The following is a 17683-nucleotide window of genomic DNA, read 5'->3' as shown; positions in this document are numbered from 1 at the left end:
TACTTTTATTATGTTTATACAACTACCATATCTATGTACTTACTACAGTAACTATCAGCTAACGGGTCACTTCACTTGCTAACACAGATAGCTTCACAAAATCTATCTATGTAATTAAAAATGCGGAAAGTGCCAGAGCATTATGCAGTGGCCTATCGAGTGTAAATGACACTTGACCGAGTTTTATTGCTTAGTCTGCCACAGCAGTGTATAAAATAAAATGCTTCGCTGGACCGACGACTTTAGATAAGTAGCTGGTATTAGTTGGTTGAGGAAGGCCGAGGACCTTAGATAAGTAGCCAGTAATAGCTGTCTGAGGAAGGCCGAGGAGAGAGCGTTTAGTTGAAGACGACGTTGGGATGTTGGTGATGATGATAAGTTCATCTAGCGAGCGATGGTAGACAAAATGGAATTCACAAACCGGCAAAAGCAGCCCTTCGGCATCCTCTGGTCATACTAAAGTTCGTGATCTACGATATCACTTACCTACTTCTCTACGGTTGATAGATAAAAAAGGCTTTGACTTCTTAATTATTCATTGTCCTTTTCCATACACACCTATTAAGTATTTTCGATTATAAATACAGTAATGAATCATTTGTAATCTACTTACAGAAACAACTCATCTATAAATGTTTATAGGAGATCTCGAAACTCCCGGCTTTATTACAGTTCAGCACCTCAAGGGCAATAAATTTGCCAGTTTGTCCTGTATTCGGTGTCTTCTCATACCCTCAGAAGCCCTGTGTAATCTGGACTGACCCTCGGGAATGCAAGAAAAATGGTTCCTTGTGCGGAATGTCCCGTAGACAATATTAATATAAAATACAACACAAAAAGGAAAATATAAGGTGGCATGTGAAAAAATAAATGTATGAGCTTGACGTTAAAGTGACGTGGGATTAGGTACCTTTGTTGGTTTGGTTTAATAAAATACGAAACGTTATTATTCTTATAAATATAATAATAGTATCATTTTGAGTAAAACCGTATGTAAATAACCGTATCTATCTTGCCGGGTACCTAGCCTACTATTCTGTTATTGTTATTGTTTTGTAATTATCTCAAGATCCGAAATCCGCAATCTCAGATAAACCCTGCGGGTTTTTGTGATTGTTGCATGACTGTAATAGAATAAGCTTATGGAAATAAAAAAACTAAAAAGAAAACTTTTAACCTGCTCATGGGTGTTTTATACTACTAAAATGAATTTGCCCTACTGTAATATAATAGAAAGAAAGCTTATCTAAATATCATCATTCTAGTTTCTTATTTTAGTTGGTAAATATCTTAAAATGAGAAAATTCACAAAAAAATGTTACGGAATTTAATGAAACTGTGCAAAATAATGTTATAAAGTGGAACAGTAAAACATAATTTGCTGGAATGATAGCGAGGTCGATAAATTGTTCGCAATGTCCCAAAATGTTTTATGGGCAATCCATTGTAACAAGAAAGATCGCAATGTATTCTAATATCTAAAATTATTATTTACGCTATTTGAACAAAATATGTATTTATAGCATAGTAAAACTGTAGGACGAGTGGGTATATTTATAAATTAAAAATGTATTACTTGATCAAGTGAAGGATATAATGTTACTTGTAATAGTTTAGTGAATTTCATTTAGTACTGTAGGTATTTAACATTAGAAAATGTAAAAGCTTCATTTTCGTGTCCAACAGCTTCCGGAATTTTATTTGAAATAATAAATAAATAATATAAAATAAATATGTGGGGACATCTCACACACGGCCATCCGACCCCAAGCTAGGCAGAACCTGTGTTATGGGTGTCGGACAGCTGATATATCTACACAAATACATAGATAGATAGATACTAAATATAAATATCAACACCCAAGACTCGAGTACAAATATCTGTCTTTAAACAAATATCTGCCCCAGCCGGGAATCGAACCCGGGACCTTCGGCTCAGTAGTCAGGGTCACTAACCACTACGCCATTCGGTCGTCATTTGAAAGGAGGATATCCCGGACAATAAACTCATTAGTGAGGGGACTCCCCTGAGTGACAACCGTTTTGAATCACGATTACGGGGTCCAATTCTGCTAAATATCAGTATCAAGATTGTATGTAGTGCGACGTATTTAATTCCCGTATGGTAAAGCCATCTATTTTTATTTTATTTTGGTAAATCGATGCTTGATAGATATAATTAATTAATTATGGTTGTTCGAATCCCTGCCACGATGTGTAATGAGTCTTTGATGTATATAAATTGTACCATTGATCTTACCTTGAAGGAAAACAACGCGAGGAAACCTGCACACCTAGATCCGTGAACCTACCAACCTAAAGTAGACCAGCTTTGTAGGAACTGATTCATGCTTCGGAGTGCAGTTTATGCCCTAAAAAGATATGCATAAAGGTTAAATTCGTGAAAGAGATACAGGCACTACTCCTGATGAGAATATAGTATCTGACCCTCCCTCATGTAGTAGTGTCATCGAAGTGGCGTGGTTCCTTCATGTACGGACCAGAACCAACACCGAGGAGGGTTACTCTATACTGACAAAAAAGGACCGAACCGGAGCTATCGTGCAATCGGCACGTTCGCACGCAGTAGTGCTCCGTAACTTAGTTTTTCGTCATATAGAGTGACCCCAGGTCCGATTCAATTAAGGAAACACTGAAACAGTTTGGTGGACGCACCTTTGGGGACTGATTAATGCTATGATCAACTATTGGCGATAAAATAATACGACTTAGGTCCAATTTCACTATTGCATAATCGTAACTTTGACGTATGACGTTGCTTAATTTCGAGTTAATAGACGACTTATTCTCAGATAAGCCTTATTCTTCAATGGTGAAATCGGACCCTACCCTATTTATCGTGGTATTTAATCAGCTTACGCAAATGATTGAAATTTCCAGATTATTATTTGCCTTCGATCCGTGATTATTCATTTGAAAGTTAAATTATTGTGTGATTGATTAGATAAAATTTAAATTAGCTTATGAATATATTCATTAATAGTTTCAATTATGGTTTGAATGTTATTAATGTTATGTAATGAAGGCCTATGCTTTGAAACAAACATGCACTCAGGCACTAATAGCCAAATTAAATGTTTGAATTTAATATAACATAGATGAGGGAGTACGTATAATACCTGAATAGCCTAACTAAATATTCCACCTAATGATAAAAATATAGCTAACAGGATTGTTTAGCAACCGTTACTATTTAGCTATATACTACGATACCCTACCTACGTAAAAAAACCAAGGAATCAATATAATTACCTGTGACCGAAATTGTGCCAAATCGATAAAAACATATAAGTGACCTTCTCTAATATTCTATTTTGTAGGTAGGCTCTATCTTTCCTCGTGTTACTTCATGAAATTATAATGTGTCTTCTTTAATGAAGTCGGCCATTGAGCTAGACCAAGTGAACATTACTGAAATAATAAATGGAAGGTTTATGATTCGTATATTTATATGCGGTAAACACGCAGAAAGGTACATCTAAAACTTAATAGGAAAGTTTATTGATACTAAATCCAGTACTTTATTAATGTTTTATCCCTTGTTTCAGATAAGAAAACATCATGTCCGCCCCAACCAACGACAGTACAGAAGCCATCACAAACTCTGGCTACGGGAGCAGCGACGAAACAGCCAGCCTCCTCATTGCGGGCCCCTCCGTCACCGTCATAGTGCCACAAGAGAACAGGACGGTCAAACCTGTTCTCCAAAGACAAGACTGTACTACACATCTTCGACCACAACTCTCCGGAGGGCCGGGCAGCGAAGAAAGTGCCACATCCATCAGAGTCGAGGAAGTGTTGGCGCGGAGTGTCCCTGATATTGAACTGCAGTGCCGGGACCAGCCCGTGGCAGACCGGCCGCAGACGCTCGTGTCCCCCGTCGCCGCCTGCTCGCACCGCGGGTCAGTCACCGGCTGCCAGCTAGTTCCGCACGCGTACGCAAGATGTCGCATCTGCGAGCGGAGACAGTCGACGGCGCCGATCTCGGCGCTACAACTAGCTCGCTCTATTTCACGCGAGAGCGTTCGCTCGGCCGTGCACTACCCGTGCGGCTGCAGCTCCCTCCACGCCGTCAGCACGTGCCCCGTCATACAACCTCCCGCCTTGCTACTGCCCACGTCTAGTTCGAGAATCATCCGCCAGAGCTCGCAGCCGGAGTCGAGCGCATGCGCGGCGCACTGCCCGCACCACACCCACCACCACCCCAGCGCCTCGCTGCGGCAGCTCCGGGAACCAGGCGACGGCATCGCGGGCATCGCCGCCGACTCTCTGAGGATCAACGGCGGAATGAGGCCGTTCAAACAGGTTAGTCTGCCCCCCGATAGATGTCGCTGATAACACAAATGAATGCGGTACGCGATAATGCAAATAAACACATAATTAGATGTAGGTATCCTATACCTTCCACACTGGCTGATTCCACGTTTTACATGTTCATCTTTATTCATATTTCTGCATGCGCACATTTTGATGTGAGCAAACATTCCCAAAATGCGACTCCAAAATAACGTTTGTAGCAGGCCCATTTTTCATAACATGAGAAATAACTGCGAAGTCAGCGTATTTATTTAGATATGATGGAGAATTTGCGGAATGAGGAAAAATCGGCTAGTAGATTAAGTAACCCTACTTACGTACTTACTAAAATTATGTACTTACTCTATTTACTTTACAATATGAATCTAAAGCGCCTAGGTACATAATACTCGTAGTGTAGATGTAGATATTTGTAGATGTTCTTTGCCAAGGCGATCTATTTATAATTAGAAACAAAATTCTACCAACAAAACCTATGATTTACAATTAGAGAACGAATGATTTATACGATATTTATATTACCTAGTTACTTGAAAATATTTAGGCAATGAATTGTACTATATTGATTTTTAATAAAAATTGCTACGTAGAGGTAATGTTTTTTCTTAAAGTAGTTAGAAGTCAGTAATACAGTGTGTAGCTAGAATGTATTTTAAGAAAGAGCAGTTTTTCAGTAGGTCTCGTCCTCACCAACTGTTTCAATTAGATTAGCGTTTTTTTATAGCTGCTCACAGCTTAAGGTAAAGTATTTATCTTATTCTCGCTCGACTTTTCTTTCACATTAAATACGCTATGCTAGCGGTACCTTTTCATAAACATCAATAACAGTTTTCGGCAAAAAATAGGTATTTAATATTATTATCATGAATTATAATGCTAGAAATACAAACTGTTTCACATTATCGTCATCAAATACATTTCACACACCCAATATACATCCCATAATAAACTGAAAAAGATAACTAAATACCATTCTCTTATAGGTAAAAGTAGTTACACTCGTTATTGCCTAAATCGGCAATATATTTTCATCGCAAGTAAACCTTACGACGTGGTAATTCACCAACAATCTTATCACGGTTTACGATGATCCAATTTGATACATAGAGATCCAATTTTAGTGTTTATCCCAATGGGACCTTAGCTTCTTTCGACGGCTTTCTCGTTAGAGCCCAGAGTTTGGGCTTCTACGAGTAGGGTGTAAGTGCTGTGTGCGAGCGGACCTCTCAAGGCAGGTTTTCCTACTCTGTTTGTTTTTTCCTTCAGCAGGGACTGCTGCTATGTCCACAAACCCTGTCGCAGACCCGACGAGCCCGATTGAGACGCGCGTTCACAGAAGCGACGGGCGATACCGTCACCTACGTTAGAACGGTTTGCCCCTTTACAGTCTGCACTGTCAGTTAAACATCGGCTGTACAACCTCGGGGCGTTCTACTCAACTGCATCACACACATACTTACTACACAGACATTCTATTTGTGTGACTTTTCAGTCTTTATTGTGTGTTCCCTTTATTTTGTTCTTAGATAGCTCAATTTTAGATTAGGCTTCCAGTAAGTCTGCATCTCCCCCGTAGTAGGTTGTACAGTCGACGATAGCATCTGTGGATTTATCACCAAGTAATTGTTAGTTGTCGATTGTGGTGTCCTTGTAGCGTCGCCTAGTGACCGCAATAGTCGCCCCCCGCGCCCCTGACATCTCCCCCGCACCCAAATCGCTTTACACAGTCAAGTCGTTATCTGTTTCACTCCAACAAGCAAAAATATCACCCAATCATTGGCACTTCTTATTGGAAACGTTCTTGACAAATTGGCTTTTGAATGTTACCTGTTTTTCAGAAAACGCCCTAATTCCGGTTTCGTTGCTATAAATGAGGCAATAGGATTGGTTATTTTAAGGTAACCTCGTCCAAATTGCCCATTTATTTTGTTCCGTTGAGAAACGTTGGCACCGCTTTGGGGTATTCATTACTCAGCACAAATACTCGTACACAGCACCTACACGATCATAACTGGAGCATATTCACCCCGCAATGACCGTTTTGCCGTGCACTTTAGATCAATAAATAGATTACACACTGAGATATTGCTTTTTAAGATTAATAGAATCGTTGTAGATGTAGCATTAGCTATAATGTTGATAGAGTCTAGAGCTTACTTAGACTTAGACAATATTAAAAGATGTAACTAATATACAATGTACTATTCTATAAATCCAAACCTTCATCATCACAATTATTTTTCAAAATTATGGAGACAAAAAATATCAATTACACTTCATTTCAGCTACTAGAGTCCTGTGGCTAACCGTGCCAGTTGTTGCTTAAGAAGCAATCAGTCAAAACAATGGTCAAGGAGCAGTTTATGTTGATCTCGACAATATTCTGTTGAGCATCGCTCATACTCATAATAAATATGCAATAATCTGCACAGCTAAGTCAACAACACATTAGTGGCTAAGCTAGCGTAAACTAAGTAAAGCCAGAACATTAACTTCAACTTAAGTATTAACCGTCGCAAACCGTTAGTGCAACAACAAATGCTCGGAAACTGTTAGCGAAACAAACTACTTTGAACTTGCATTTCTAAATACAGTTTGTAGGAACGACTATTGTACCTACACTCACGAGCAAGGAAAGAGTTCCACTCACAAGTGCTAAGTCCAAAAATATCCTGATGCAATCAAATGTTATTTTATATTGCAGGGGTCGTTTTTTTTTCAATTAGGAGTGATTTGGTGCTATGTCACTGGAACTTTTTTATTGCCGTTTTTAGGTAAAAAATAACTATAGTCTGTGGTTCTATGTCAAATATAAAATAAGTTTCAATTACTTATTAAGTACGTTCTCGGAACTCCATTGTACTTATGGAAAGGTTATCGTTTCGGGATCATGAATAGAAATTACTTTAGGTAAGGTGAGATATTCAGTAATACTAGGTTAATGACGTCCCGTGAATATTGAGGGCTAACCCTTTACCAGAAAATGTAATACGGTTACCTTATGTTAATCGAAAAATGACATTGAATTAATAGAATCCGTTTTTAATCAAATTAATGCAGCTAAGCTGAAATGATTACGAGCTTTTCAGGGACTTGTTAACTTACAAGGTAGGCATTTTTAAGATAAATAGATAAAACACCTACTTTTAAAATAGTTTAGATATGAAAACAGGCATTTATGTGAAAAGTGAATATTTTAGAGTCAGTAAATGTTAAAGTACAATTAAGTTATTCGTCAAATTGGACAGACACGCAATTTTGTAGTAACTGTGCACGCAATGTCAACGTGGTTTTATTGCAACGTAAACAAAGGCTGGTCTATTTTTTTTGTCTAGTTCGTTCATCGTTCGTACACTGACCTACCAAATTTATCTAAACCCATACATATTTAACTTTTTTACATATATGTATATTCCATATTGCCATAACTCTATTTTTTAATCTAAGATCCTAAATTGACAGATTCTGTACGGTTCATCAGCAGTCGATTGTCACGCCAAAAGAACGATACGTTAATTAATCGCGGGACAATCGACTGCTGATGAACCGTTCATAATCTGTCAATTTATTATCTGAGATTAAAAATCCGACTTTAGCGGAAGTTTTGACACTGTTCGAACAGTTGAACACTTATACAAAATTTGTTCGTAAAATGAACAAATAAACCTGCTTACTGCTTATATTGACTCTGTTGCGGAGAATCATAGGGTGATGAACATCCTATATTCAACAACATTTTTACGGTAGACTGTAGGTTATATATATCTATATCGTAGCTACTCAAAAATCTTAGTTCTAATTTAATTCTTACGGTAACGAAATAAAGTGCTTACATCTAGTGTCAAAAGTTTACACCGTACGAGTCACGTCTGAGTCTAGCCTAAGGTCGGATTTCAAGTGACTGACTGAAAGTTAAGCAGAGGTGAATATGAAAACCTTGTTTGTATGCATTTTTCAGTCGTGTGCAGTTTGTATGCATTTTTGCATTTTTGATGCGTATATTATGTATGTATGCATATGTTTTCATATAGAGCTTGTTGGGATACACCGTAGAAATGCGGTTGATTGTTTTGAACTTGTTATAGATAATACCTATATATTTCCATGAAAAGTATTGAAACAGATAAGAAATATCTACATTGATAAAAACTGGTAATAAATTGACAAAGTAACGGACATATCTTAATGTATATGAATTGTAATAAAGGTACTCATTTCGTATTATTTTAAAGCTCACGCGCTTATAGGATATGTAATACTCTTATAGCACACTTAAAGGTGTACACTTAGCAGAATAAAACATTGAGTTATGAACCCTCCCCCTTCACCTTGAGCGAGTAACGTGAGTCCTTGACCAAGTTTGACTATTGTAGAACGACACTGTATGTGCCCTTAGTTTGTTGACTTTGACATGACAAAAACGCAATTTAAATACTGAATAGGCTTTTTGTCCGATGTGTAAAAAAATAATATATACGTAATACGTACATTATGTTAGTACATTTTATTTTATTATGATTATTTTCAATAAGAAATAACAAAAGTTAGTTAAATACAGAGTGATGTCACACCGTCTATAATAATGTATGAATTTTAATAGAATAGCGTAGGTTTTTCTATGCCACTACACCACAACTGGCGACTCTCCCTCCTCCACGCCATACAAATTCGCATATACTCGCCACAACTCGATCGGATCCTTAATCCTTGGCCGCCTGTAGTGTAGGTAGGTACTATCCTCTAGTATCCTGTTTTCGCGAGATTCCCGCCGTAATTTAATTCCGGAAAAACTTAGACCATTATCTTGAGACGAAAACAGGATAACCATAAAATAACAATTTAAACAACGTTTAAAGTACTTTTGCGTACTTTTTTCAGAAATCTTAGACGCTTACATCGATGGGTGTCCCATTTTAATTAGAAAATTGGCTTCCCGTTACCTCACTCGACCTACTAAGCGGAATGAGTAATAAAATGAACATGAACCGGAGTGTGTAAAACGAGATAATGCCAAATAAGGGAATACCAATGCCGCTTTTAATTCCGTACTTTGGTTTTCTCTTTTGGGTAAATTCGATACGCTACTGTAAACTTAAAAGGGTTTTGCTGACCATGTAGGTACATATTAAATTAATAACCAGTTTATTCATTTGAATCTGTTTTCACAGTCCCGTACCTGCCTGTTATCTCTTTATTATAGAGAGGTAGGAAGAGTGTATATATGTATAATTGTTATTCTGCTGTAACTATTTATTTGTCACTTGTAATATTTAATTATGTCCTGCATTAGAACTATATTGTGTTTTAGGAATATCTAAGAACAAGAACAGATTGTTTTCATATGTTTTGTTTTTCATTGCATTGCGCCCGTTTCGAAATTTACAAAATTAGTATATTTACAAACACGAAGAAATACAAAATTCTGCTGTTTTTATTGTGCAATTTGCATATTTATTGTACAGAGAATGCTGTTTTTAATTCGCGTTGTTTGTTTTATTTCGTTGTTCTTGGGGAACGAGTTTCTTTTATTTTTGCTTGCTTAGTGACATTATTGTTTACAAGGATTAAAACAAGCATAGTAAGTTTAAAAAAACTAAGGGCGTTCTTTTTGATATTAAAGGGGCAAATATAAAAAACAGATGTCTTTGTAATCCAATACATTGTAATGTAATACAATGTAATGTAATGTAATAATGTGTTTTTTGATACTATATTCCGATCGTTCATTAACAAATCCCACCCTTTGCAAATCATTAGTTATTTGTTATCTTTACACAGTGCGTATTAGGTACAAAGTGCAATAAACATAAGACCCCGAATCCGAATAGTAGAGGATAAACCAGAGCCGACTCGATCGCATTAGCCCAATGTAATGGAACGTATTATGCGGTCGCATTGAAAACTAATTTATATGACAAGGTCCGTCCGGCCACCCCATTGTGGGCAGTTGGAACCGTGCCACACTGAGAACGAATAGCCGATGATATCTCTCTGATGGTCGGATTACGGCTATTCTATTCTATTCTATTCTCTGTGGGGGTGTAAGTACCTGCACCTGGCTCTCTCGAATGGAACCTTTGTGCATATCCCCAAGGTCTAAACTGCCTTCCTAAGCTTGGACCATTTCCCACCACGCTGGTCCACTGCGGGTTGGTGGGTTCACATATCTAGATGTGCTAGATCTAGATATGCAGGTTTCCTCACGATGTTTTCCTTCACCGTAAGAGCGATGGTATACATTGTACTTAAGGGCCTGCACAGGGTGACGTGCCGCGCCAAATTTGGGTTTTCAATGCTCTTCACACAGCACACGCAGTGACACGCACACATGTAAGTTTGCACAGTGGTTCGATAAACTTTTACTCGCCAACTTTATTGAAAATTATGTTCAAGTACATTTTGGGTGATTTTAGGGTACTTAAGTATAATTTTTACTTACACTGATAGGCACCAGGAAAGAGTAGAAATTAATAGGAGTGCCACTTTACTCCATACTCGGAACCCGATTAACTTTTTCAAACAAATATGGTATTTACTTGTAGAAAGGTAACTACAAGTATTAAAGTGTACATATAAGTTTCGGACATCCTTCAGCCAACTGAACCCCGACGACGAAGCAAAGTAAATTCATAGTGTCGCAAAAGGGCTATACTAAGCCGAAAGGGGATGACTCAAGGGGTCATTCTGAACAACTTTTGTTCTACGAGTTTTGCAAATTCGCGAAAAAAAATATTCGTTTTCCATGGTAAAAAGTCACGTGTCCAACAAAGTTTCTATGAAAAAGGTTTTTTTTTGTTAATTTCCAAAACTCGTAGAACAAAAGTTCAGAATGACCCCCTGTCTTACTCCTTACCTGCCGAAGGAGGAAGGTAATGTTTTTTGATTGTATGTATGTATGTTTGTCTGTTTCTTTGTTGACTCCTGTAGCCTTAACGGCTTGATAGATTTTAATGTATGAGGTATTGTTAGACGCGTATTGATTGCGCGATGGTTATAGTTTATGTGACGTTACATTAAAATGTACATAGCACCCTCTAGAGGACATAACGTGATGATCGAAAAAATAATAATTCAACATTGCCGTGTAAGGTATCAAATGAAAGGGCTTGATTTTCACATTACAAAAATATGCATATTGAAGGTACCTATTTAAATAACAACAAAATTATTGAAATAAAAAATGATCATGAACTGACGTAAAATTTCATAAAATAAAAACAACTAAAAAGTTAGAAATAAAAATATATAATTATAAACAAACAAAATACCTTTTTGTTTGTTTATAATTTGTTTAGTACTATATACCGCTTTTTCAATACCTGTAAGTACATTTTTTGGTAGCAGCATAATATTTTTTCTTATTTTTAGGGTTTCGTACCTCAAAAGGAAAAAAGCAACCGTTATAGGATCTCTTTGTTGTCCGTCTGTCTGACTGACTGTCTGTCACCGCCCTTTTTCTCAGAAACGGGTAAAGATATCAAGCTGTCATTTCGCATAGATGGGGAGTACCCCAAAAAAATATTGTGGTACTCCCTGTCCCATACAAGTAAATTGGGGCTGATATTTTTTCCGGTTATTTTGATGGTGTAGGTAGGGTATCGTTGAATAGGTCTTTTAATATAATAGGTATAAAAAAGGTTAAAATATAATTATTTAGCTTTTACCCTTAAATTTGGGGATTACACCATAGACAAAACCTAATTTAAAAAAATGATTTCAATAGATGGCGTGATTTTATGTTGGGTAACTCAGAATAAGAAGTGATGATATCTCAGAATAATAATGGTTAATGGTGCTATTCCGCTGAGCACCGAAACCGGTGGGACACTAGTGATAAGTGGTCATGGAAATGCAGCAGGGTAGACCCTGCTCCTAGAACAAGGTATGAGTTTGTGATGTGTGTGCGTGAAAAGCGAGGATGGAAACTTTGAATATTTTCTTGATTTTGGTGCTCAGCTCACCGATCAATCAAGTGCTGTGACCTTACTGTCCACAGCTCATGCTGAGCTGGTGCCGTTTCGACACTCCGGACAGCAAGCCGTTGTGTTATTGTTTTGTATTTTGTCTGTATTTTTGTTTTTGTCTCATGTTCTATTTTTTTTTTCCTTGTTGTTTTGTATAAGTATGTATTTCTTTTTCTTTAAATCTGTATTTTTCTTTTTGTTGTTGTTGCTGTCTATGTGTCGAATAAATGTATCTTTATCTTTATCTTCAAATCACGCAATCTATCGTTGGTTTTTTTTAGTGGCCACTGTCTATAGAAGAAATTCAGTCATTGACAATTTTACGTTACGAATTTATTTTTATTTATATTATTTTTATTTTTACATTTTCGTGGAGAACCAACAGCATTTTGTTAATCAATAATTATTACTTATGAACACATAACAACTTGATGCCATTAACAGAATGAACTTAGTAAACCCAGTAAACCTAACACATCATCCAGAGGAAAAATAAAATCTCTTTCTCTCTCTCTGAAAAACATACTTAATAGCCCAAACTCGATGCTTTTAGCTATTAACATCTTTGAAATAAAATTGAGCCACCACCGTGTTACTGCCCTCATCAGATCCTCACGAGACCATACCTCAACCAGCACCAAGAGACTGTATTTTTGATCCCTAACCTAATGTTAGTGCGTATTGTCATCACTTAGATCCATTCGCTATATTCCTGCTCCTCATCAGACCTTTACGAGACTGTAATGTCACGAGAATATTGCACACTATCTAATTTAATTTAATGTATTGAATATACTGGAAGAATTATGCTTCCTCAATTTCAAATCAAATTATGTTGGTGTCATAAAAGTTGAAAAAGTGCAATGACAACCAATGTGCAGTGATTTTGTATCTGTACACGAAAAGATCGCGAGCTGTCAGTGCTGCCTAAACCGACGTGACCCTTCTTTGGAGGCCAGCGGCCGACTGAGTCAAACGTTGCTTGTGTTTATGATTTTATAACACAGAAAGCCGCCATAGATATTTGTATTAAGATTTGAGGGAAAAAAATTGCTCAAGTTTGCGATTAATTTACACAAAATAAGTGTGTGTTTATTAAAAAAACAAGGTATTTAGCGCCTAGTCCAAGCATTTAACTTTATAATATGATAAAAATCATATGAAAATTCTTGATAATTACGACACAGTTGTTACAATACGGGACTGCTTTTTCGTGATATTCTGAATTTTATTTACAGTTATCCATAAGCATTTACTTGAATTGGAATCATTCAGCACCTAGCTAGACTCTTCGGCTACCTGTGTGATTTTTTTCAAGGTTGTAGAGCATCGTTTACTACATAATTCTATGACAATGCCAACCCTCGATTGCCCCTTGCGGACCCTTAAGTTAAAAGAACTCATTGGTACATGTCAGCGCCGGAATTCGAACCCGCATCTCTTGATTGAGAAGCGGGCGCTCACCCGACTGAGCTACCACCGCCCTCCGGATTACGGCTTTGGGAGATTATAAGTTTTGGGACAGATAATAATAATGGAAATACTACTAATATTATAAACACAGTTTCTAAATATATATGGATGGATAGATATGTTTATGTTAACCTTTATTAAGCTTATAATGATTTTTTAATATGCAGGATGCTGACTGGCTGTATTTATCCTGAAATTCTCACAGAAAACCCTATAGCTAAGCGAAGCAAATCTCGAGAGAAAATATTAAATTATAGTGAAATCGCAATTTAACTAGGTAGGTAGGTAAAATATAATATGTTGCTAGAGAAATGATATTGGTGTGTTTGTATTAAGATGTTTCTTGTAATGATAATCTTATAATTTTTATAATAAATGACACATATACACATTTGCCCATAGACCTTTGGCAAAATACAATGTTCATACCTACCAAAAAGATAAATATATTTATGCAATATTATGTCTACCGACAAGATTTTCAGAACGATTAAAATGAATACTGAAAGTGCCGCTATTTATTCAGAATTTATTGTTGCCGTACTTACAAACTATTGCGGAATATTTAGGTTGTTTTTGCTATATGACGTAGGTAGTAGCCTAAAACGCTTTAAAAGTCGTAAAAGTACGTTTGGGCATAATTGTATCAATACTTCATTGCTATGAAATTTATACAGACATGTAAAATTTATAGTAGGTACCTAAATCTACACAAAATTATGCTGTGCCTAGCACGTTCCTACGATGCAGTATACAGGCGCATTAATTTTGGGAAAGCCGTAAAATCGTGATTTGATGGCCACCCGTGCCAGATATGGGCAGCGGCAAAATAAGGTGAGTGAAAACTATGAGTGATTTTTATAGATTAACTATGTCGGTATATGTTTTGGGAAGATGATTTCGCTCTCGTTTCTAATTTGAGTAGTTATTGAAAGTATGTAGGTATACATACGTAAGTAAACTTTTAATTTTTTACTTGGGACATTACAAACTCATTAACGTAACGAACGTCGCGATCATTCATGAAATTTCTTACAACAAGTTACACTTACAAGTGTGGCCTTAGCATAAGGCATTTGAGCTAAACGTGTATCTTGTTTGTCGGTACGATATATCTCTATCTGTTTTATAAATTTATTGAAGCTACGAGTACACAAGGCTTTACAATATCTAGTAAAAAGACAAATAAATTACTTTATATGTTTAGTATCCTATATCTCTAAAACTTAATACATCGATAACTTCTTGGTTAGAACAAAAAATATAAACCTATTGTTTTTCTTGTATTTTCTCATATGGCGTTCGATTGACTATATCCAAAGATAGTATAAACATAATAATCGATAAATGGTTCTAATGAAATGGAAATCAATAATCGGCATACTATGCGGTTTGGGCTGTTACTCTCTGATGCTATAAAACACCATACCTAATTATTGTTATTGTGTTTTTAAACGCTACATAGTTCAAATTAACACAAAAACACGCACTCACGCCTTGTACTAATGTACTCCCTTGCGGGGTAGGCAGAGGTGCATTGCTGCACCCACTTTTCGCCAGAGTGTTATGTTAGTCCCAATGTAATAGGGGGCGGGCCTATTGCCATTTTACGGGCACATCCAAGACCCGAGAACAAATATCTGTGTTTAAACAAATATCTGCCCCGGCCGGGAATCGAACCCGGGACCATCGGCTCAGTAGTCAGGTCACTAACCACTACGCCATTCGGTCGTCAATTATTCATTCATGAAGTTCAAATTATTCATATAAAATAGCTATATGAAACCTCTATCAACCGTGACTGAAGCTCGCGGGTGAAATGAAGTATTTGTTTATTTGTTGGTTCAGTATAAGTTGGAAAGCTTATGATAATAGCAACTTTATATCATGAAATAAGATATCGGATATGCGTAGTAAATTCATAACTATGTATTCGTGCGTAAGTTGAACGGAAGCCAAAAAATCTTGCATGATTTATGAGTATGTTGTGACAAATATAAAATTTATCTTACCCACTTATGGATCATCATCATCATCATCATCAGCCTATGTCAACCCACTGCAGGGTATAGGCCTCCTCCATGTTATGCCAAGTCCCACGGTCCTGTGCTACACTCATCCAGTTTGGTCCAGTCACTCTCCTAATGTCATCGGACCAACGGGTCGGCGGTCTACCGACTGATCGCCGTCCTTCCCTTGGCCACCACTCCGACACTGCCTTGGTCCATCTGCCGTCTTGCTGCCTTGCCAGATGGATAAATATTACATAATCCTTTTTCTATTATTTTAGTTTATATTTAAATTTCCATGAAAATTTGCACCATAGTTGAACAAATACCTTTATTATATAATATACACTCACGGGCAATGAAAAGGTTCCACTGAGAAAAGCACCAAATTACTCCTAAACGGAAAAGGCTAGCTTAATGACAACTTCTGCAAAACTGAAGTACCTACATTTAACAGAGCATTAGGATATTACCAACTTAAAACGCTAATATTTTATTCAAATATAAAAGTAATGAAAATGTTTGAAAAATTTGAGGTTGTTTGGTGCCCGTTATCTAGGTATACCTAATAAGTACATAATACTAACGACAACCGCATACAATACCAATCTCATACTTTTACGTTCAAGACCATTAATTTCTTCAGCGATTCGGTTCGTCGGCAATGGAAGAGGAATCAGCTGAAATTTATATGTACCTCGGGAGCAATCGGGAGACCGCGGTATGAGCCAGACGGAACACGGCCGAGAATATATTAATAATAACTGCTTAGTTATTGTAATTATTATCTGCTTAGTAGGTAGTACGAAAATTAAAATAATGCCATTCAAAACTTATAGGAAAGTATGTGTAGGGTAGGTAAGTAGTGATGTGAGTCATATCTTGGCTATGACGCCATATTATGGCTACTTCGGCAATTATAACGGGCAGCTTATATTATATTAGATATTATTATGATACCAGAGGTAAGGCTACACTTGCCATTATCAACTTGATAAACGTCACCATATTGCGATTTGCCATAAATACGGTACTGTGATTGGTGGAACTTGCATAAAACGAGTTTATCGATGTAGATAAAGAACCCGTGTAGCCGTGACGGAAAATTTACCAGGAATCGAGACTATGGCTGTATGGTGCATTTCTAACACCTTAAGCCTGATTTCTTAAGGATTGCAGCCGCCGAAAACTAAGAGTTGCGAAGTTTTTGGTCTCAGGGTCTCAGGAGGTTAAATATAAATTTTGGATTTAGTTTCCTAATCTCAATTTTAAAATACTAATAGCCTATACCGTGAGCTTCGGTACCTTTAAAGGATTTCTGGTGGAAATTCCGGATGAAAACTAACTCTCTTTTAGTAAAAATATATCTTTTCATCGCTTATGTAGTTTTAGCAGAAAAGAAATACAAAAACACGTTCTTCCTCATAAGTCGTACCCTAGCTGTTCACTTCACCTACTAAGGTATATAATATTACCGAACTTAAAACTAAATCAAGGTTTTGTATGTTCATAATCTTTAAATTGTATCTGTTTATCACAAAATTGCATCGCCACAATTAAGTTCTGTTCGGGTTCAGACCCAACTTTGCTATCGTTGTGTGAAGTAATTTAATTATAATATGTTGGCTCACCGCCAAATTAGTCGTTATATTGAAATAGCCAATAACCAAATTGTTTTGTATTAATCGAATTTCAAATTTCAGCACTTGATAATACCATGCAGGTTTTGGCTACAGGTTTTGATACATTACAAATCTAGTTTGTGGCAAATAACACCTACTAAATTTATACTTAATATAATTTAAACGCCTAGTACTATATTCCTCTTTTCAGCTAAGATGATCGCTGTGAAAGTGATTTTTTTTCAAAATAGTTACAAATGAATTGTTTTTAAATTAT

General features: G+C 36.7%; 1 protein-coding gene across 14 annotated transcripts in view; it reads left to right on the top strand.

Moving 5' to 3' along the window:
- LOC105396474 (small conductance calcium-activated potassium channel protein) overlaps nt 1-17683 on the top strand; it is a 141118-nt gene that overhangs the window by 37104 nt on the left and 86331 nt on the right. For 10 of the 14 annotated variants that reach the window (XM_048628785.1, XM_048628788.1, XM_048628786.1 and 7 more), the window contains exons 3-4: nt 3570-4326; nt 5605-5709. In XM_048628785.1, the coding sequence (XP_048484742.1) occupies nt 3583-4326; nt 5605-5709 (849 nt within the window). In that variant the 5' untranslated portion in view covers nt 3570-3582. The remainder of the gene's footprint in view (nt 1-3569; nt 4327-5604; nt 5710-17683) is intronic. The other 4 variants (XM_048628790.1, XM_048628791.1, XM_048628789.1 and 1 more) reach the window with 2 other exon arrangements.

Source organism: Plutella xylostella, chromosome 21, assembly GCF_932276165.1.
Source record: "Plutella xylostella chromosome 21, ilPluXylo3.1, whole genome shotgun sequence".
NCBI classification, from domain to species: Eukaryota; Metazoa; Arthropoda; class Insecta; order Lepidoptera; family Plutellidae; genus Plutella; species Plutella xylostella.
The sequence above is the reverse complement of the archived record's forward strand: the minus strand, read 5'-3'. Positions and strand labels throughout refer to the sequence as shown.